General features: G+C 43.5%; 1 protein-coding gene across 2 annotated transcripts in view; it reads right to left on the bottom strand.

The window, feature by feature from the left end:
* Positions 1 to 23,277, bottom strand: part of ST6GALNAC3 (ST6 N-acetylgalactosaminide alpha-2,6-sialyltransferase 3) — a 491,467-nt gene that overhangs the window by 260,038 nt on the left and 208,152 nt on the right. The window contains exon 2 of one of the 2 annotated variants that reach the window (XM_060232039.1): positions 8,322 to 8,516. The exons of the other annotated variant lie outside the window; for it this stretch is intronic. Within the exon in view, the coding sequence (XP_060088022.1) occupies positions 8,322 to 8,516 (195 nt within the window). The remainder of the gene's footprint in view (positions 1 to 8,321; positions 8,517 to 23,277) is intronic. 2 annotated transcript variants of the gene reach the window in all.

The raw sequence follows: 23,277 nt of genomic DNA, 5'->3' as shown, positions 1-23,277 counted from the left end.
TCTCTCTTGACTTTGAGTGCCTCATGTGGCCACATCAAAAGAATAAAGTAAGAGTCACCTAGGAGAGCCAGTGTGGCGTAGTGTGGTGGACTACAATCTGGGAGACCCAGGTTCAAATCCCTAGTCTTCCATGGAATCTTACCTGAATAAGAGTCACACGCTCTCAGCTTAACCTACCTCACAGGGTTGTTGTGATTATTAAATGGAAGAAAGGAGAACAATGAAAGTGGTTTGGGGTCCTGACTGCGAGAAAGGCAGGGTAAAATGAAATAAATAAATCCAGTTTGCTGCTTAATGCTTTGCAATGCTGGAAATAGTACTAGGCTAGTACTAGCAGGGGTTATTTTGTAGAAAAATAGGTGGCGGAGCTCATCCAGGGATTGTTATGCAGCTGCATTTACTATTCAGTGGGCAAGGTGGGATGCAGGAGGTGGAACCCTCAGAAAGGTTCAGAAACTGCACTCCTGTGAGCTCCTGCTGAATCCGAGGCCTGAGTACTAGTACACCTTACCCTTTCCTGGCCAATCCATGGTCTGTTAAGGACAGATATGTGATAGATATCTTTGTCAACAGGCATCACAGAGGGATAGCAGAGTAGAGGGGTAGCTGTGACATTTTATAAAGTGTCTTAGCCCAAACAAAAATCAACAATGCATTTCTTTACTGAAAGACAATAGATTCTAGAAGAACCTGCAAACCCACGAATATGTAGGATCAAAAGAATAGATATTTGCAGTGGTAAGGACAAGAAATACGGTGTGGAATAAAGCATCAAACCTAACCACTGCCTACTCTACCTGTACTTTGCTTGCAGAACTTTTTGGCATAAGCTGCCTGCTTACAAGTTTGATCTCTGGAATTTGGAAAGCAAAGCAGCAACTTTCTGCTGAACTGAAATAATTGCTATGTTCCATGTTTAAACAGCCAGTGTGGTGCACAGCTGCCACAGTGGTTAAATTAATATTGTTGGATGTGCTAAGTATTTTTATTTTACTTTATGTGTTTCAGCTATTTCAAAGCTTATTAACCACCCCGGGTCTTCAATTCTATGGCAGAAACCAAATTTGCATAAATAAATAAAATAAATAATTCAGTTGGCATTTGCATCTTAAAATGCCACTACAAATTTCAGTAACCTTACAACATTATCTGTAAATAGCAGGCTTATGATTGTTCATGAAGAGGGCCATTAGATGATGTGAAGGGAGAGGGAAAAGAAAAGCCTGCATTAAGGAGTGAATATTTCAGATGACACATCACTGACCAATATACTAGGATTCATTGGGTGATAACAGATAGGCGGTTTAATCCGCCCTGGGGACGGAAGGCAGGTGGACCAAAAAAATGCATCCACACGCGCACATCTGCCTCCCATCCCCCTCCCAACCGCAGACCGCCCGGGGCTGGGTCAAAGCCACCTCAAAAAGGCATCACTTACAAAGTGGTGCCTAATTTCCAAGGTAGCTTTGAGGTGCTTCCCAGCCAACTGGACAGCCGGGAAGTGCCTGGGGAGTGGCCATGAGGTGCACGAGCATTCTGGAAACTCCTCCAGAGCACATGCAGCCCGTGCCTGTTCTGGGGGTGGGCTGCATGCCATCTGGAGGCTTCCAGTCCACCCCTTTCCCCATCAGCTCTTTGGGGCGGCTTCATGCCACTCCAAGCTGGCAGTCTGTAACCACCCCTTATTTAGTATAAGGAGAACTAATTTGTTTAATACCTTTTCAAAAGGAATTAATTGGATGCTGATTACTACTAGCTATCTCCGTAGTTGGAAAGTTAGTAGTTCCTTTGGAACAAGGCACTAAATAATTACTCTTGAGACACATTACTCCCTTTCCCCATTCTCCTGATGAAGAATGCATGCAAACATACATTATTATCAATACATCGGTATTCTAAATTTGCATTCTAGAATTTGGCTTTTTCTATTTTGTGGTGGTGGTCTTTCTGGAGTGTTCAGTCTGGTATAGCTATCTCAGAATCAAGGTCCATTCAGTGACAGAACTTCCAAAGGAAGTGGACATTCCTGGATGGAACCATTTTTCACCTTATCTGACTCTACCCCAACTACTCTGCTCTTCACTGTGCCTTTCAAACTTTCTGATCTTCTAGTCAAGTCTGGCTAGGCTTCCCAACCCTCCCGCCCTGGCGGGGGGCCCCAGGATTTCCACCCTCTTCCCCCGCTCCCCCAAAAAATGGAAGCGGGGGGAGAGGGGGGAAACGGCGCCGAGCTGCCGGATCCTGGAGCCGGCGAGGCCGCCGCGCTGCTGCCGCCCCCTCCCCGCCCACCGCAGTTTCTCCTCCAAGATGGGCCCAGGCTGAGCCCATCTCGGAGGAGCAGCCAAGAGGCGGCAGCAGCGCAGGGGAGGGCGAGGCAGGCCAGGAGCATGGCAAGCCGCGAATCCGGGCCCTTCTAGGACCCAGACTTGCGGCTCGCCACGCTCCCGGCCTGCCTCCACCCCCCCTCCGCTTCCACCCCAGAGGCGGAACGGGCAAGGCAGCCTCTTCTCTGCTTGCCATGGCTGCTCCTCCGAGATGGGCTCAGGCTGAGCCCATCTCGGAGGAGCAGCCACGGCGAGCGGAGAAGAGGCCGCCGCTGCCGCCTCTACTCTGCTCGCCGTGGCTGCTCCTCCAAGATGGGCTCAGGCTGAGCTCATCTCAGCAGCCACGGTGAGCGAAGAAGAGGTGACAGCTGCGGGGCGGCTCGCCACGCTCCCCAGTGCCGTTTCCCCCCTCCCCCTAGCTCCACACCAGTGTCTCCTGGCTCCACCCCCAAAGTCCCCAGATATTTCTGGGGTTGGATTTGGCAACCCTAAGTCTGGCTGTCTTGCAATGCTTCTGTTACTCTCTTACCATAGCATCTTTGTTGCTGCATGTCTAGAAATCTAAAGTTAACTTTAACTCCTGTCCCTTTGAAATAATAATAATGCAGTGGCCTTTTCCAAGAAAAATTGTGCACAAGAGGTAGAAGTACCCTGCTAGACTTACAGTCATAAGCAAGGAGATGAGATACTAATGGAAGAAAATGGAAGAGAACCAACTATCAAAAAAGGTTACAAATTGCCCTTCAAATACTAATGAAAACTGCAGACTCATTGAAGATTCAATACAATGAATAACAAGATGACTGAACTTGAAACTTTGGATTTGACAAAAACTACCACTAGAATATAAAAAGCATAAAAAGTCAAGACAGCAGAAAGGTAACACTGGTAAGTTAACAGAAAACATTTTATAGGACACAGAAACCAGTATATAACAGAAAGACAAGAAACCCAGAAAAAAAGCTAATTAAAATTCCAACTTTGCAATCCACACACACAAAACAAAACTCTCACGTGCTTGCACAGTGACATCTAAATCCCATCTAAAGTTTTCCAGACAATCCCTTTCATAATATCACCTTCATCTCACCTGGATTCAGTTTCAGATTGTTCACTTTCATATACTTAGGTATATCATTTATCAAGGCTTTTTTTGAGCAGGAATGCACAGGAACGCAGTTCCAGCTGGCTTGGCATCAGGGAGTGTGGCCTAATATGCAAATGAATTCCTGCTGGGCGTTTTCTACAAAAAAGCCCTGAGCAAACAATGTCAGGGGGTATGGCCTAATATGCAAATGAGTTCCTGCTGGGCTTTTCCTACCAAAAAAGCCCTGTCATTGATACATTGGCCAAAGACTAAGACACCTGCTTCTGTGTGCTTAGATAATAAAAGCTTCAGTTGGGTTTGTATTAAAGACACCCAGACACAAGCTATAGATGATGTAATGGTTTATATAGGTGTCTACAAGAATTGCTGAGAGGTCAGCCCTGGAGAACATTAAATATCAAGTACCATACTGACAGCGCAGCATCCCTGGCAGAAATTCTCGGAGTGTTTTGGGAAAAAAGACTAAATCTATCAGAGGGTGGTCATGGTAACCTCCACCTCCCTTCCAAAATAGTCCAACAATATTTGATGACCACACTATCAAACAGTCGGTGTCCCAAAGAATTAGCAAAGGAATATTGCCTACATCCATTTGTAATCAGGAAGCAACCAAATCTGGATAAAATTCATACAGGTATGCCCAGATAAATGCAGATAAATCATGGAGGTATGCCATCAACCCCTCAGTTGTTTTGCCCACAAATGGAAGACATAGATCTATCTCCCCTTGCCAAAGCTCTGTTTTACAAGTGAATGCTTTGTGACAGCTTTTTTCAAAAACCTTGGGAAATTCCCTTATACCAGGGAAGATTTTATAATTCTGGCAAGCAGCTCAGCTAAATAACCCTTGAAGATTTAATCAACCAGGATGGCAAGGGTCCAGTTACAGACCCACCTTTGTATGTAGGAGCCTTCAGAACCACAAGGACTCTGTCTATATATGATGGGAAGATCAATTCAAAATAATCCATAGATCTGACAAGTGGGAGTTTCTGATACTTTTGATAAATGATCTGTAGACATACTTGCATTCAAGTCAGATGGATCTGACTCAGATCTGATAAACTAACACTGTTAGCCCAAGCTTCATCACCTTAATTCAAGATTCTATGATGGAGGAAAAATCAGAGGAATGGTGTCATCTGACATAGCCATGCAGCAGCATCAGAAATAATGAGGCAAGCCTATAATGTATGTAGAAATCCTAAAAGAAGCTACTTGAATTGTGACACATCCAGCAGCAGGTAACTGTGGATGAAAGTGTCACTGGTGGCAGGTCAAGCAATAGCTATACAATGGAGAAGCCCAGCACAGAGCCCTCATACAACCCCTATAGTTTGAATACAGCACAAGTAGTAGGTAGTAGGCCAATGTGCATGCATCTATTTTTGAAATGAAAAAATGTCAAGCATTAGAGATGCCTATCTGAACAAGTGGTCACCTAATACCACACAAGCAATGTGAAATGCGCACGTAGTCCTATGGCCCCACTACATGCACAACATTTCCATTTCTTAACCATGTAAACTGGCCCCGAGTGTTTAGCTTGAATTGATATTGGTTGTTATTGATGTACAAATGGTTCCATTTGCTGCTGGATAACAATGTAATTACTTCTATAACTCTCAGATGTTGGTTATAAAAGAAACCTATCTGGATTTGTTCACAGAATTTTAGATTATTTTCCTCCCATTTGCTTAGGATACATAGTATAAGTAACCCCCATTTATCTCTTCTCTGTCACATTAGCAGTTGATTGGCAATTATATTGCAGCACTTACTGCTTTTACTGTACTATTTTACCTATGGATTTCTAATCTAGATATTCTTATTTTAACACTTGTTCTCCCACTGTGTAATTTTTTTCTTTCTGGAAAGATAATCTTACCTTTTAAAAGAAAGTATCTCCTGACAAGCAGCAATTTCTCAGTACATCTGAAACTGATACAGGTGCATACCCTATGAAGTTTTCCTAGTTCTAAAGTAAAAATGCTGAGATGATACACAAGTATTAGATCCTCAGAAGCAGAACTTTTTGAAACCCATTTATTATGGTCTACTGTCCCTTGACTGGTAGCATTTGAGGTATGAAGTCCTGATACATACCAGTTACTCTAGCAAGGACATAAATGTAGCTCATCTAGTTTGGCTAACAGAATACACTGAAGTCATCTAACAAACAGTTTTTTGAAAGCCAATTATTGTGTTTTTTTAACACTTTCTACCATAATTGTAGAATCTGTCATTTAGGATTATAACAATATGATCTTGTTGATGAAAAACATTGGGGTCTCCATCAACAGTTGGCTTAGCAGTAATTAGCTTAGCTGGAAATAGGGACTGCTTAGGTGGCCTTGTGTGATTCTTGTATCTGACCCAGATATCTTCTTCTGCATCTCCATCAAACAATCCAGTAACCATGCCACTACTGTGCCAATGTGAAAGCAACCATCCCACCAATTTTATCTCTGTCCCTCTGTTTGCATCATTGAGATGAGGCAGCAGTTTAAATGTACACTGGAGGGGCTGAAAAGTTTCTCCTAATTTACTACTTCCATCTTTCAACCAAAGTTACTGGTTCAAAAGCTGAAGGCTAGGAAACCGGAGGAAAGGCAGTAAGGCGTACTCCTAACATGCAACTGCAAATATGTAAACAAACAGCAGTTTCCATGGCTGACTTCCTTTCCTCCAGTTCTGTCACTCTCAGTTGAATGAGTTTCTTTTAAATAATTCCACCCATTCTCCCTTGCTGTCCCTGTACAGATGCTCCTCCCTAAAGATGTATATCACCTTGCCTTTGAATATTTCCCGCAGACCCACCTTTTCACATGTATTTTGGCTTATTTCTTTATTTTAAAGGTATTCATGGTTAAGCATGTAAAATGGTTCTGGTCCACATTCTTCCCTTCCTGCTCTTATTTCTCTCACATTGCTCCCCCACCACCACCAATTTTTCATTGTAAACTTCCTGTGATCAAGCATGTGTCAGTGTTGCTACTGTTATACATGTTTATACATGCTTTACATGCTAACAGTGAGTGAATAAACAGAGGGATGATGATGATGATGATGATGGCAATCCTTTTCCACTAACTATTTACAAAGCAAAAAAGTTTGTATTGGGTATTTTCTTTTCATTGTAGTTTGAGTTTTGTATTTTTTCCTGCCACAAATGTATGTGGCCACCAAAAATGATGACGAAGGCATAAAACATCCAGTGTGTCATTTCCTTCTTTCCATAGAGGGAAGCAGGCCTTCAAACAGGCCCCAATTAACTCTTCAACAGTCCAGTGATGGGATTCATGAGTCCCATCTCATACTTGTCTTGGGCTTTGTGGTGGGAAAATGACAAGTGACTGAATAATTAATACGATTTTGATGAAATCAGAGAGTATAAAAAGGCAGTAAAGGGCTTAGACAAAACATGAGGAAAGACTAAAGGAAAAGGTATATTCAGTCTAGAAAAGGGTACATGGTAAGGAGATATAATAATGGGCCAGTAAATATATAGGACAAACTCAGGCAAAAAGAACAGCTTTGTTTAGCTACATGTGGTTCAATGATGGGACTATAGTTTTAAGCAAATTCCAGATAAAATCAGGTATCATTTTTAATTGATTCAAAAGGAACATTTATAGAGGTACCCACAATTATGTTTTTGCACAGGATTTAAAAAAAAAAAACCTCAGAAGCACCTTCAGTAGTTAGTAAAATTCATCCAGAAGTAGAATGTCTTGCCAGTCAGACCCATATGCTCATCCAGCCAGAGTACTCACTTGGGAAAATGTGTTGGATATAGTCTATTTGCAAATCTAAAGTTTCACAAGATTTCCCAGAAATATTCAACATAGAAAGCAGGATATTGGAAACCAAATCATGCCTGTACACAGATCAATTGCTCTAAAATGAGCTAAAAGATACAGTAGCAGGGGAAGAAAAAGCTGGCCTAATGCAATGCAACATTTCCAGGTGTGTTGTTATAGAATATTGTATCAAAAAAATGAGCAAGGTAACCTTGAAATGTACGTAGGCCCTAAGACTATAATAATATCTGATTTACATCAAATATGGGATGTTACTGTACATAAAACTTTCTCCTAACTGTTGCTATAGCTACAACTCCAGGAGGCCATAGCAACAGCATCTTATCATGCACAGCTTTAATCAAAGTTAGCCAGACATGCATTTCTTGGTGGTTTACACTAAATAAGAACATGAACATTTAATTATATTGCATTATGAAGAGGTTGTGTTTGTTTAAGAGAGAGGTCTTTACAATAAAGGTGCTGCGCCACAAGTAATTTACTCTTTCTGCCTCCTGAAAGGAAAATAGTCATTTCAGTATTCTAAAAGATAATTTCTATATCCTGCAGTAGTGCAGTGAAAAAAGCTCAGGCAGGAGCTAGCTTCTGATTATACAGCTAGGTTTTCATCTACTATGTACATAACACCAGGGAACAGTGAGGCTAAAATCCATGCACCCAGCAGGGTTTTTTAAACTTCTTTTTTCATTAAGGAGACCCTCAGTTTTGGCAAGCTATTTTTGAAACTAGAAAGCTTTGAAATAACCACAGGGTGGCTTTCATATTTTTTGCTGTTTATGGTACTATATGAAATGGGCAACTGTTTTCTTGAACATTTCAGGTCAATTAGTAGGGCACTCTTTCTGTTCACTAGTTAAAATTTAACTGCTGAAGGAGACAGAATCACAACACAAAACAAACATTCAAAACCAGCATGAAGATCAGTTCATACTAGTTTATGTCCAAGGGGTTAACCATTTTAATATTCATAATTTTTTCTACTGAATAAGAAAAAGAATATTCCACACACTACTTAGAATTACACCCATATTTACTAATATTATGTTCTTTAATATGATTCTTTACCTCTTCGGTTCTCACGTTAATATATCCATAGTGGATCCTTAGAGGTCGTCTTTGAGTGTAGGAGAATGGCATCCATTTGACACTGGTTTGACCAAAACAGTTGAGGATCAGAGGAAAGCTGACTTCTTTCTTAAGACGAATAATGATCAGGAATAATAATGCTGCCACAGTACCTACCAGAATAATAGTCTTGCGCTGTAATTGAGAAAACACAAACAAACACACAAAATGTATTACTAGAAATGTGTGTTTTTCAGCTACGAAAAAATATTTGCATCTCAATTCATAGTTCTTTGGAGGCTTTGATGGAGACTCTCAGGCAGAATCCTGTATTCCTCTCATGGTAGAAGCCAGTCTACGCATGCAACAGAGCATAAGTACATATCTCCCATTGAACTGCATACAGAAGTTATTCTTGATGAGAAACTTTATGTACAAATGGTGAAGGTTATCACTGGATCAATGCTATAATGACCTTTCATACTACTTTCATCATACACCTTTTTCTCAGGGGGGACCATTTGTTCTCCTCTCCACTATTTTATCCCCACAACTCTGTCAGATAGGTTAGGCTGAATAGACCGGTAGCCATGGGGGAGGGGGGGCTCATGGCAACACTCCACCCAACATGCCTTACCCCACAAAAAGCTTTGAAAGAGGTCCCTTCACCAGTTGTACCAAGGGCAGAGTGGTCTGTTCTGGGTGCAAGTAACTAGAAGAGTTGGGCTCCAGGAGCACCCAGCACCAACAAAAACAATGTTGGGGCAAAATAACAGACAGGTGCTGTACAGCCACAAAGGAGTACAAACAGAATACAGCCAACAAGCTTGCATGAGCAAATGAAGACACTGCTCTCATGAACACTGTTCAAGGTGTTTTCACTCCTCAAGTCTAGCCTGCCCTGGATGCCCCTCCTGCCCAACACCAAGCTCTCTAGCAAGAAATGCTTGCTGTACTTGGTCTCCAGCTACAATGTCCACCTCCAGCAGCTGCTACAGGAAAACAGCTACAAGAAGAGTTGTGTGCACTCCATGAATGCCGTAAGGTGAAGGGAGGGAGAATGAGCCTGAGAGAGTGGAGCTGAGGTGGGGGCAATCCTCCCCTCATGGAAAGAACACATCCCTTGTCCTCACTTTCATCCACAGTTCACCTTCAGCAGCTGAAAGGCCCATTGACTGCCAAAGTGCACTCCCTCAAGTCCCCTATAAGTCAAATAGGGTCTGCTTTCCTATACCCCTCTGGGCAGCCCTAGCTGGCTTTGGGGCTCCTGCCTGGCAAATTCTTTTTTTTAGGGAAGGAAAGGGGAAGAAAGCGGGAAGGACTAGGGTTGCCAAGTCTGTGTTGGAAAATACCTGGAGACTTTGGCAGTAAATTCAGGAGAAGGCAGTGTTTGAAGAGAGGAAGGGCCTCAGCATGGTACAATGCCATAACCACCATTCAAAGCAGCCATTTTCTCTCAGGGAGCTGATCTCTGCCAGCTGGAGATCTATGTTGTATAATATAGTGGGTTCAATGCAAGGAGAAGACACTAATGTAGTAATCATAGCTCTTTTATTAAGTACAGCATAGTAATGGCTGAACTCAAAGACTAACTAACTTGACCAAGGGGGCCAACTATATTGTAACGTACTCGATCGGGAGACGCGAGTAGGGCAACATTCTTTATTAGGAGCAGGTTGCAAGAGAGAGAACAAGCGGGCCGGGTCCCGCTTATGTACAATCCCCGGTACAGCCTACTGGACAGGTCAGGCCAATCCTGACCTGTTAAACTTCCCGCCACAGCTGGTGATTGGCGGGGATTTCGCACCCCGCGCTGGAGGCGCCTGGGACCGCCCAGTCGCCTCTGTGCATGGCGCGTATGGCTGCCAATACACTACATATATACACTTTAGGGTTCCCATGCTAGCACTCCATTGGATCATTCAAACCAGCAGGGGGCCTGTGATTGGAGCAGGGCAGCAGGGATTTGGATTTGGATCCTACTGCCCATTGTTCCTAAGTCTCTAAGCTCAGTCATGCAGGCTCCAATGAGCTAGGAGGAACACCATTACATATATACCATCTTAGTCCACATACACAACAAGTTGTAAAAGCCAGAGATCTCCAGGCCCCACATGGAGGCTGTAGCCAAGAGTGAATCTCAGAAGTAAATAAAGCCAAATCTGGCTTTACCCACATGGAGGCTGGCAACTCTAGGAGGGACCCAAGTTGCATACTGAGGAGACAGAATGAAAAGGAAACAGGTGAAAAGCTAGAACAGATATAGTCAAAGCAGCACTGGGGGTTCCCACCAATGGCTGCTGTCAGGGTGGGGTGCACCGTGCTAGGAGCGCCAAGGTGATGGGTCCCTACACTGCTCAAGTGAAGGGGTTCCTCCACTTCTGTCGATGGAAAGGAGCGACAGATGGCTTTGCAGAGGAGCAAGTGAAGAATAGTGCTGTGACTCTGGGCCTCTGCCTGCACTTTTGGAGGAGGAGATGGGTAGGAGGCAATTTTTTTGCTTTCCCACCAGGTGCATAGTTTGGCAACTTCTGCTGTTTTCTTAGCTCATATTGGCAGCAGCATTCTGTCAGGCTGAAGTTCAAACAGGCCATTTCAACAAGCACTGAGTGACCCACCTGCCTGTCCCTGGGGGAAAAGTTTTGCGCACGGCCTAGCAGGGTTATAGTCACAAGCCCATAGCCAGAATAGTTCGGTTGGGGGGGGGGGGGGCATGGGAAAAAATTTTGGATGGAGGGGTGCCTCTTCCTTTTTATAAAAAAGTTCTAAGGCAATTAGAATATAAACTGAGAGAAAATGAGCTGAAAGCAACTCAGCATCTACAATCAGGCTGCATTCTATAACCAGGCCTGTAGCTACAGAGGGCCCGGGGGGAGCCCCCTACCCAACCCCCCTCGGACCTTTGTGGCCCCTCCTTTCCTCAGCCCCCACTCTCTCCACTGCCACTTTTCTCCCCCTGGCTCTGGAGACCCCGCTCCCCTCCACACAGCACCTCTCCCTCCCTCCCTTCCACCCACTTACCCACCAACTAAGCGAAAGAGTAAAGAGCTGGCTCCTGGGGCTCTTGCAAGGAGCCCCCTTCGCTGATCACATGATCAGAAGAAAGAGCCACTCTGAAGCCGGCTTTTCAGAGCGATCAGCAAGTTCAGTGCTAGCCGCCCCAGCGCTGAACTTGCTGATCACTCTGGAAAGCCAGCTTCAGATCAGCAGGGGGGACGCCTTGCAAGTGCCCCAGGAGCCTGCTCTTTACTCTTTCGCCCAGTTGGTGGGTAAGTGGGTGGGAGGGAGGGGGAAGTTTTGCGTGAAGGGGGTTGGGGCCACCAGAGCCACAGGGACAAAAGTGGCAGCAGAGAGAGTGGGGGCTGAGAAAACGAGGGGTTGGTTGGGGGGCCATGCCCCCTGGGGTTTCCTATGGCTACGGGCCTGGTTATAGAATGCAGCCTGATTGTAGGTGCTGCGTTGCTCTCAGCTCATTTTCTCTCAGTTTATATTCTAATTGCCTTAGAACTTTTTTTTAAAAAGGAAGAGTTGACCTTTTTATGCGATGTAAAGATGATGAACAATCCTGTGGAGCTATACCATAGTGCAGGTAAATAGGGGCTGCATTGCTAAATATGCATATTTGAAGATCTACTTGGAAGTAAGTCCAATTTTATTCAATGGGGTTTACTCCCAAGAAATAGTTCTTAGATTGCAGGTTCAGTGAGACTGAACAAGCCCCAGAGTAAAGCACACCACTTTCCTATTGATTTTAATATATGAGTGACTCCTTCACTGTAGTCAATGGAGTTCAGAGTGCTTTTGGTTTGCCTTGATTATGTCTGAGGTTGCTAGTTGGCCAGGAAAAAATAATGTCCATTCCCTTTAACAGAGGTTTAACTAATGGAAATAGACAGTGGAAGATTTTATTTATTTATTTTATTTATTTATATTAAGATTTATACCCCGCCCTTCTCACCTAAGTGTCTCATTTTAATGGCATTACTTTAAATAACATCACCTGGTATTTGCTGCAGACCTAACTGATACTGAAGTGATAGCTAGAGGAGCAATTTAAAAGTTGGTAACTCTAATTATGTCCATGCTTAAGACTGAGCTGGAATACTAACAGCCATCAAAATCATGGACATCTAACATCAGTAAGTCAATACCTTTAGTGGCACAGAGGACATCTAACGTATTTTAAAGTGTGCTTAGATTCCTGTATGCATTTGCAATTCATACTGGGATTAAGTCATATAGAAAAGAAGCTGCAATTCTGAAAACTTAACCTGTTAAGTGCCACTATTTTGTTTCCCATGTAAAGCTTCCTAGTACAACAGAAGAATTTCATCAGGCAGAGGAGTTATACTCTCCCTCACACAACAGACCTTGTTTTCCAGTTGTCCTAGAGGCATGTGTATTTTAATTCCAATCAAAGTCTTACCCTTTAGTAGGAAACTTGCTACTGGTATAAAATTTGGCTATAAAAGGATGAACTCCTGATAGGAGTAAGTTTAGTGTATTAACAAGAGCGAAGTTTTAAAGATTGCGCAAGATCAGCCTGGATCAATACTTGAACTACATTTAACACAAATTACTCAATAAAAGTTAAAGAAAGTTTTTAAGACAGTTAAGGAAAGTTATAATAATAAAAAATAAGAAAAACTGTTTGCAGTTCTTTCTGGATCTTTGTCTCTCTGTTTTGTTTTTGCTTATTTTGCTTACCATATGCTGCCAAGGCAGAAGAGGGGAGAAAATGGTATCACTCATTCCTCCTTCTGGACTGACATCACCGTGCTAAAGTGCCCCCTTAACAAAAAAAAAATGCTAAGGATCAGGCCGCATCTACAGATAAGGTAGTCAGTAATGTGTGAGACATCCACCTGAGACAGTGGAGAGCTGCTCCCTGTCTGAATAGACAAAACTCACCTTGATGAACCAATGGTCTGATTCAATAGCATTTTCCATAAGTTACAGCAAACATGTACAGTCCAAGTAAAGTGTACACTTGATTTTTTGCTATCTGTGCCTTAAGTAATCCTCACAAAAACATAAAAACATGAGACTTACTGGATAAGACCAATGGTCCATCTAGTCCAGCGTCCTATCTCAAACAGTGGCCAACCAGTTCCTCTGGACAGCCAACAATAGGGCATAGAGGCCAAATCTTCCCCCGCTATTGCCTCCTGGTTCTAGGATTCAGAGGATTAGGGCCTTTGAAAGTGGAGGTTCCCTCAGCCACCATAGCTAGTAGCCATTAATAGACTTATCCTCCATAAATATATTTAAGCACCTTTTAAAGCTGCTTATTCCTGTGGCCATCACTACATCCTCTGGCAGTGAATTCCACATTGTAATCACTCTCTGTGTAAAGTAATATTTCCTTTCATCATTCCTGAAGCTCTTGCTCATCAATTTCATTGGATGACCTTGAATTCCAGTATTTTGAAAGAGGAAGAAAAAAATAATCTTTTTCAACTCTCTCCACTCCATGCATAATTGTATAAATCAGGCATGTCCAACTTCGAACAGGCTGTGATCTATTTTTTCTGGACAAAAGTGCTGGTGATCTACCACCATGAAAATTAAGTTTCAAATAAGTTTCAAATTAGATTTTAACCCACCAAAGTTGGGGTCCACCGCCCCCACCCCATTTACAATGCACCGCCCCCCCCCCCAATTTCTGTCATTTACTGGTAAGCAAAATAAGCAAAAAAACCCAGAGAGACGAAGATTCAGAAAGAACTGCGAACATTTTTTCTTAAATTTTTATTGTTATAACTTTCTTTAACTGTCTTAATAACTTTCTTTAACTTTTATTGAGTAATTTGTGTTAAATGTAGGTTAAGTATTGATCCAGGCTGATCTTGCGCAATCTTTAAAACTTCGCTCTTGCTAATTAGTGAGACGTCTGAGTCTGCATTTCATCCACCAGCTTTTTGAAGTTGGGTGAATATTGTGTGAGGGCCAGTCTCAGGGAATCCTGGAGATGTTCATCTGTCATGTTGGAATGCTGCGTACTCTTTGTCATTTTCAGATGGGAAAATGCAGATTCACACAAATGAATTGAACCAAAACAGGAGTGTACAGCTTCACTGCATCTTCTCAAGTTGGGAAATTTGTCCCTAGGCACTAGCTTCCAAAACAATTCTTGCTCAGCACGGGTCTTGAGAAAAATGTCATTTTGAAAGGTTACTATTTCATTTTCAAGAGATGCCTTGTTCAATTAATAATTTTTACTGACAGCAGCTGCAGTTTCCTTAAAGTCCTTATCTGCTTTGAATGGGTGTGGCAAGTACTCCACAACTTTTTCAATTCTTTGGAAGTCACAGAATCTTTTTTCAAATTCCTGGATAACAGAGCAGATTTCTGTCACATACTTCTCGTTCTGAAAAACAAAATTTGGATATTGTCCCAGATGGTCCTGCGTATTAGGAAAATGATCAAAAGTGTTGTTTGCAAGGTCAGTCATCATTAGCTCAAATTTGCTCTTGTAGGATGAAACTGTACTCATCATCTCGCCAATGCATTTGTTTTTACCTTGTAGTTCAATGTTCATATCACTTAGTTTGCCTGTAAAGTCAGCAAGAAATGCCAGATCACATAACCACTCCTCATCTTCCAACTCTGCTTTGTTATCTCCCCTCTCCTTCAAAAAACTTCTTATTTCACTCAGCAAATCATGAAATCTTTGCAGAAATTTGTCCCTACTTAGCCACCTTACATCTGTGTACAAAATGATTTCCGCTACCCCTTCATCAAGAGTAAGATTGAAAAGCTGTCTTTGAAGTGATCTTCCACGAATTGAATTTACAATTTTGAAAGTGATGTCCATGACAGTCCTTTTATTGAGTCTCTTGCTTGCCAAAACTTGCTGGTGAATGATGCAGTGGTAAGAAAGGAAATCTAGAAAGTCATCATGCTATCTACAGAGGCCTATGAAACCATTAACCTCACCTGTCATTCCTCTTGCTCCATCAGTAGTGATGGAAACAAGTTTATGCAATGAAAGATTACACTTTGTCACAAAAGAATGGAAAGAGCTGAATATTTCCTGACAAGTAGTTCTCCCTTTCAAAGAAATCATTCCAAGAAGTTCTTCTTTAACACTGAAGTCTTCAAAAACCATCCGGATAAAGACTAGTAACTGGGCTATGTCTCTTATCTATAGATTCATCGAGTTGGAGTGAGAAAGCAACACAAACTGAAACATCCTCCAACGATTGTTCAGTTGTGTCTCCACACATCTTTTCTATTCACCGCACAACGGTGTTTCTTGACAATTGTACATCTTGAACAGCAGCTATGATCGCTTTCTTATTCTTAAATCCTTCAAAAAGATTGTCTGCTGCATCAAGAAAACAATCTTTTACAAATACTCCTTAATTGAAAGGTTTGCATTTCTTTGCGATCAGGTTGCTGACCTTGAAGGATGCCATGGTTGCATTGACCGAATGTGACCTTGGCTTCGCCATCAACTGTTGCTGTGCAGCCAATTTAGATTTAAGTTCTTTGAGCTTCAGTTTACGAATTGAGTGGAAAATCAGCATCAAACTTATTGCTATGAAGAGCCTTATAATGACACTCCAGATTATCCTTTTTGGGCAAGGATACAGCAGCATTACAAAGTAGACAACAACACTTGTGTTTCACCATGATGAAGAAGTAGTCCATTTCCCATTCATCATGAAAGTGATAGGTTTTGCTGTTCTTTGGAACACTCGTCTTTGTTATACTGGGGTGGTTGGGGTGCTAAGTTAACACTGGCTGAATCTGGTCCAAAACTGTCACTGTCCCAAAGTATTAAAGATCAACAGGAACTGAAGACCTCTGGATGATGCCAAAACCACACATGCAGTTCTAAAAGTAAAAATAAGAATTCATCATACTGGCACCAATAATCAAATACCACCACACCAAACAATCATCAAAAAAACCCAAACACCTGTCCAGCAAACCATGAGACCAAGTGGGGCTGGTGATCTACCTCTGACCCCTCTGCAATCTACTGGTAGATCGCGATCTACCTGTTGGACATACCTGGTATAAATCTCTATCATGTACCAACCTTAGTTGTCTTTTTTCTAAACTAAAAACTCCCAGACTCTTCAGTCTCCTCATAGGGAAGGAGCGTCAACCCCCTAATCATCTTGGTTGGCCTCTTCTGTTTTCCAGCTCTGCAACATCCTTTTGGAGATATGGTGACCAGAATTGTACACAATATTCTAAATGAGGCTGCATCATAGATCTATATAGGGACATTACAATATTGGCCATTTTATTCTCAATCCCTTTCCTAATAATCCCTAACATAGAGATGAACATATGAACATATGAAGCTGCCTTATACTGAATCAGACCCTTGGTCCATCAAAGTCAGTATTGTCTTCTCAGACTGGCAGCGGCTCTCCAGGGTCTCAAGCTGAGGATTTTCACCCCTACTTGCCTGGACCCTTTTTGGAGATGCCAGGGATTGAACCAGGGACCTTCTGCTTCCCAAGCAGATGCTCTACCACTGAGCTACCGTCCCTCCCCAAAGGATGGCTCTTTCTTACAAATACATATATACATATACATGCAGGATGTATGCTTGTTCACTTTAACAGGTGAGCATGGCTGGTATAACCAGGCCCAGTGCTGGGGGCTCTGCTCTTCCCTTACGACTGTCAATTTCACGCATGGCATGATGACATCACTTAATATATACAACGCAATAACCCATAAACACATCTGGCACATTTTGGCAACCCATGTGGGAAATTCTCTACTTCTCTAGCCATTTTAAAAATTTAGACTTGATAATAAGATAATGTCACTAGTGATGTCATCATGCAGGGTGGCAAGCGGGAGGAGAGAGAGAGCGATGGGCGGCACACAAGAGTGCTGCCATGCCTCCGCTTTCCTCCTATGCTGCCTGGCTGCTTTCAAGCTGAAGCGGCTGCTGTGCTCTTTGGAGGCTTCCTTGGAAAAGATAGGTACAATTCACTGGGCATATTTTCTTGGGCATATTTTCACTGGGCATATTTTCCTTGGAAGCTTCCGAATAGCATGGTGTTTTAGTGGCACCTGGTCACTTTTGGCTTGAAAGTGGCTGAGCGGCACCTTCAACCTGAAAGCCGCCAGGCACTGCTAAAACACTGCGCTATTTGGAGGCTTCCAAGGCTTGAAAGCGGCTGGGTGGCGCTAAAACACAGCGCTCTTCGGAGGCTTCTAAGGAAGCCTCTGAAGAGTGCAGCGGCTAAGTGGTGCCTTCCAAGGAAGGGGCAAGGGGAGTAAGGGGGCGTCTGGTGGCACCCCCAGGCAGGGTAGTGCCCTAGGCAGCCGCCTACCCCACCTGCTCCCATGTGCTGGCCCTGGGTATAGCATGTGTTCAAGTTATAAAAGAGCACAATTTCACAAAGGTGAAAGCAGACATTAAACATGATGCATCTCCCATTCATTTCAATGGAACTTGGTCAGAAAATATGTCCAGTGAATTGTACCTATCTTTTGTAAAAACTGCAGCTGCCAAGATAATACTAGAGAGAGATTTCTTTCAGCAGATTTTCAGCTTGAAGACATGCAAGTTATAATAATTTCCTCATACCTTGATCCCTTGAACATAGCACCACTGAATCTGTTAACTATTACTGAACTTACAGGTAAGTCTTTTTGTTTGTTTGTTTACCTTTCCTAAATAACTAAAGTAGACATTTATTCAGCATCTATCTGCTTATTTTGTTTTAAGGGGCAAAACTCAGTGGGTATATACTTAATATATACAATGCAATAACCCATAAACACATCTGGCACATTTTGGCAACCCTTGTGGGGAATTCTCTACTTTTCTAGCAATTTTAAAAATTTAGTCTTGATAATAAGATAACCCTGATTCTTGTCTCAGTTCTGTACAATCAGAACCATTCTGCCTGGCATGTATATCAAAATCAATAAGCATCAGACATGATGAATCACTCTTTTAAAGACTAAACATAAGTATTGTGAAGGTAACAAAAGAAGTGCAGACACTGCCCTATTCTGCTGGCAATATTTCCAAGGGGAAATGAGCAAAACCCGGTTCAGAAGAGACTTCTGAATGTGTTATCTACTTCAGTTAGGAACTCTGGGGGTGCTTTAGCCATGGGACATCCATGCTGCCCCACCCCAACCACCATGCAGCCTGTTGCTAGCCACTGTGGCACCTGAGTAAAAAGCTGCAATGGCTCAGGCAATCAACAGTAGAGGCAGTCAATAGCAGAAGGGGGCTGAGGACACTGATGGAATCAAGAATAAGGGATAGGGTAGTCTCTCTACCCACCCACCCACCAACAAATATTGCTGATCTCCCTCCAGCCTCCTTTTCTCACCACTGACAGGCAGTCTTCCATAAAGCAGAAGCAGCTGTGTGAACCCTTCCCCCACCCTATGCCCATCTGTTACAACCTTGCCTATGGTTAGTGGGGAGGAGCTCCAGTGCTGAGGAGGGCTATTGTTTGTTAGGCTGGCCTCTGTTGCTGCTGCTTGATGAACAGTGCAGACTGGCAGCAGTGAAGGATGAAGCCTGGAACAGGCAGCTGACCAGAACTGCATGCTGATCTGAGCAGTCAAGACCAGGCAGCCAGTCTGAGCTCCAACAAAAGCCACCAAAGCAAGTCAAAAACACAAACCATGCAAGAGCAGTAGCCACTGTGAGCCTGCTCTTCCTCTTTCTCCATCTATTGGGGGCCAGGACAGAGCCCTTTCATATATGAACATATAAAGCTGCCTTATACTGAATCAGACCCTTGGTCCATCAAAGTCAGTATTGTCTTCTCAGACTGGCAGCGGCTCTCCAGGGTCCCAAGCTGAGGTTTTTCACACCTATTTGCCTGGACCCCTTTTTGGAGATGCCAGGGATTGAACCTGGGACCTTCTGCTTCCCAAGCAGATGCTCTGCCACCGTCCCTCCCCCTGAGCCACCGTCCCTCCCTCCTTTCCAGGGCCATTTTTGTAGAGACTGATCCTGGCACTGTCTTCTGCAACGAGCAGCCCTCCCCTACCCCTGACAATAGGCTGACTTTTTAATGTATCTGTGACAGGACTTTTCTTCCAACTGAGCCTCTTATGATTTTGGGGGACCAAAACCTTCCCCTTGGCTACAAGATGTTCTTAGCAAGTGTAAAGATGTTGGGTTCACTACTGTGAGGTAAGTCTTGTGGCCAGCAAATAGAACATGGAAATCACTGGGGTAGTTGTATGTAAAGAACAAAGAAGATTTATTTATGTACAGGTCAGTTTTAAAGAACAGATCAGAACCACAGGTCTCCAGGTAATCAAAGGAGAAACTTTTGGCTTTACTCACTAGCCACTAGGTTGGATTCTGTCATGCACACAGGATTCTACCTATGCCAGCCTGTGCTTTCCTAAGAGGTACAAGGTCTGCTCATTACCAGAGACAGACCTCTCAACTGGATACTCTATTCTCTCACAGAAGTAGAGTTAAACCACTGTGCTAAAATACCAGGCAGAGTTACCCTTTAAACTGTCTGCTGTTTTACTGAGGCAGACCCAATCTCTGACTGCCCTCTCCCTGAGGCAGATCTGTACTCTCTCCTGTTGTTTTCTCCAACATTCAATTTCCACTCTTGAAGGTGACTGGATGTTGGAGCAGCTCTCCCATAGGTTCAGTTGAGTGGCTGCTTTTACCTTTGGGAATAGGATAGCATCCTATCAACCACTGTATCACTTTAACTGTATCACTTTAACTGATTTTAAAAAAATCATTCAGAAGTTTCATTTCTGGAAGGGAAGCTGCCCTGTTGAATTCATTATTATATAATTAATCTTGATATATACTATAAATGATAATTCTGTTTTTCAGTGTAATAATTTCTAGTTGATTTTTCAACATGACTATATTTTGTTATAGCCTGAGTGGAAAGTAGAAATCATTAACATGGAAAAAACCAAACACCTGGCATATGGCAAAGCAATCTCAAAGGTGCAACAGATGTTATCAAGGACAGCAATAAATATCTGTTGTATGGGAAATTAATGGTCACTTCTACAGTGTCAAGATAACTTACTGGAAGGTAAAATGGAAAAATATCATCTTTATTTGATACACAAATGATTTCAAAAGCAAACAATGACCTCTTAAACAAAAGCAAGCCATGGCTCCTTAACCTCAACCTACCATTTAAAATATAGGAATAATAAAGATAATAAGACTGCAGTACTGATTATGAAACAATTTCTATAAAATGCTTTGGACAAACTCTAAAAGACAATTCAGTCATCAAGCCAGAGACAATGGAGATTTACCGTCCAGGGGAGAAGGCCACTGTCTCTCTGCCCCTGTTGAGCACTGGAGCTTAGCTACTGGTTGCTTTGACTGAGTGAGGACCCACCATTTTATACCCTCCTGATTGTGAACTCTTCTCTTCTCTTGGGGTTTGGGTGTTATGTTGACTCAGGGCCCATGGCCATGCAAGAGAGATCAGACCAGAAGAAGATGAAAAAGAAGAAGATATTGGATTTATATCCCACCCTCCACTCTGAAGAGTCTCAGAGCGGCTCACAATCTCCTTTACCTTCCTCCCCCACAACAGACACCCTGTGAGGTGGGTGGGGCTGGAGAGGGCTCTCACAGCAGCTGCCCTTTCAAGGACAACCTCTGCCAGAGCTATGGCTGACCCAAGGCCATACTAGCAGGTGCAAGTGGAGGAGTGGGGAATCAAACTCGGTTCTCCCAGATAAGAGTCCACACACTTAACCACTACACCAAACTGGCTCTCCTTGAATGACCAGTACAACAGGAGACTGGCGTTGGCAGTCTCAGGGGACATGGTGAGGAACTCCATCATCACCTCTGCCAAATCCTCTGCCATTGCATGCCTGGCATTCCCACCACTGCTGACCTCCTGGTTTACTACTAACAACCACTAGTGGGGATTCTCCCTGGTTGGGCTCTTTAAGCAGAGGTGCTGGGCTGCAGGTCCTCTTCCTCCCCAGGTCCTTCCACCTGCTGTTCCCTCTGGCTACATCGGTTGGCCTGCAGCCACCAGTCTTTGCAGAGCTCATGCTTCCATTGCAAAAGTTCTGCATATAGCAGAGAAATGCTTCCTTTTATCTGGGGGTCACAGTCTATATAGGCCAGTTTGTACTCTGTTATTGCAGAAATGATGCAACCTGATGATGATGCCCATTTTCAACCTCTCTGCAATGGGAGAACAGCCAGCTCTAGTGTGGAGGCCAGCACCCAGTCCAACCCTTTAATCAGATGGATGACTTGGCCAAGGCTGGATGGATGGGTGAACACCACATCAGTGGTGTCCTGAAGGAGCTTGAGGACATGCACCTCTTGGAAAAGGATCAGCCAGTCATTGGAGCTGATGGGTAAAAGGGGGCAAGAAGCTCACTTTGTGGTAAAAATGGAGAAACTCTGACAGAGCATAGAGAGAATGCAAAAAAGGCTCAATGCCTATTTTATAATAATAATAATAATAATAAATTTATTTATACCCCGCCCTCCCTGCCGAGGCAGGCTCAGGGAGGCTTACAAGACATGATATAAAATATCATGATATAACAATAAAACAGTATACATCAATACAAGTAATATAAATAAATACAATATAAGTTAACATTAAAATAATTAATCTAAAAGCAGTATAGTGGTGCTACCATCTCAATTATACAGAATGGCTTGATGTTAATCACTGGGTTCTGTCTTAAAAGGCCACTTGGAAGAGGGCGGTTTTGCAAGCCCTATGGAACTGATTAAGATCCCGCAGGGCCCACACCTCTTCCGGTAGCTGATTCCACCATTGGGGTGCTTTTATAGAGAAGACCTGCTCCCTGGTTGTTTTAAGCTTAGCCTCCTTAGGCCCAGGGATTTTCAGAAGGTTTTGTGAGCTGGAACGCAGTGCTCGCTGGGGTACATATGGAGAGAGGCGGTCCTTAAGGTAGGCAGGTCCTCGGCCATATAGGGCTTTAAAGGTAATAACCAGCACCTTGTAACGAACTCAGTATACAATTGGCAGCCAATGCAGTTCCCGCAGCCTAGGCCTCACATGTTCCCACCGAGGCAGTCCCACTAGCAGCCTGGCTGCTGCATTCTGCACTAGCTGCAGTTTCCAAGTTCGGTGCAGGGGCAGCCCCATGTAGAGGGCATTACAGTAGTCTAACCTCGACGTGACCATCGCATGGATCACTATTGCCAGGTCGCCGCGCTCCAGGAAGGGGGCCAACTGTCTTGCCCGCCTAAGATGGAAAAAGGCAGATTTGGCAGTGGCTGCTATCTGGGCTTCCATTGTCAAGGAAGACTCCACTAGGACTCCCAAGCTCTTGACCTCGCACACTGGTACCAATGGCACCCCGTCAAAAGCTGGAAGGGAGATCTCTCTCTCTCTGGATCGCCGTGACCTAGACAAAGGACCTCTGTCTTTGCTGGGTTCAATTTCAGCCCACTCAGCTTAATCCAATCAGCCATGGCTTGTAATGCCTGGTCCAGATTTACCGGGACGTCGCCAGCTCGGCTGCCCATCAATAGATAGAGCTGGGTGTCATCAGCATACTGCCTCAGTTCCTTTCCTGGTTGGTGGGGAGGCTTATCTAGAGATGGTAGTAGGCAAGGCATGGTATCTGGGCTGCTGGTTGACATGGACAGAGAGGTTATTGTAGGCTTGCCAGGTCCAACTCAGGAAATATCTGGGGACTTTGGGAGGGGATCCCCTGCTACCAACTGGGAATTGGCAACCCTAGGTTATCGAGAGGCACTTTGCTGCATTGGATGAGTGCAGATTCCCCAGACCAGATGGTGTATACCCAAAAGTGCACAAAGAACTTTTTAGACACCTTGCAGAGAATCTTCAAGACCTCTTAGAGGATAGTAGATGGGCCACAAGACCGGAGAAGGGCAACTATTATCCTTGTCTTCAAAAAGGGAGGAGAGATGACCTAGGAAACTATAAGCCAGTCAGTTTGACCTCAGTGCTAAGGAAGATATCAAAGC

Source organism: Heteronotia binoei, chromosome 2, assembly GCF_032191835.1.
Source record: "Heteronotia binoei isolate CCM8104 ecotype False Entrance Well chromosome 2, APGP_CSIRO_Hbin_v1, whole genome shotgun sequence".
NCBI classification, from domain to species: domain Eukaryota; kingdom Metazoa; phylum Chordata; class Lepidosauria; order Squamata; family Gekkonidae; genus Heteronotia; species Heteronotia binoei.
Note: the sequence above shows the minus strand (reverse complement) of the source record. Positions and strands in the feature narration are given on the sequence as shown.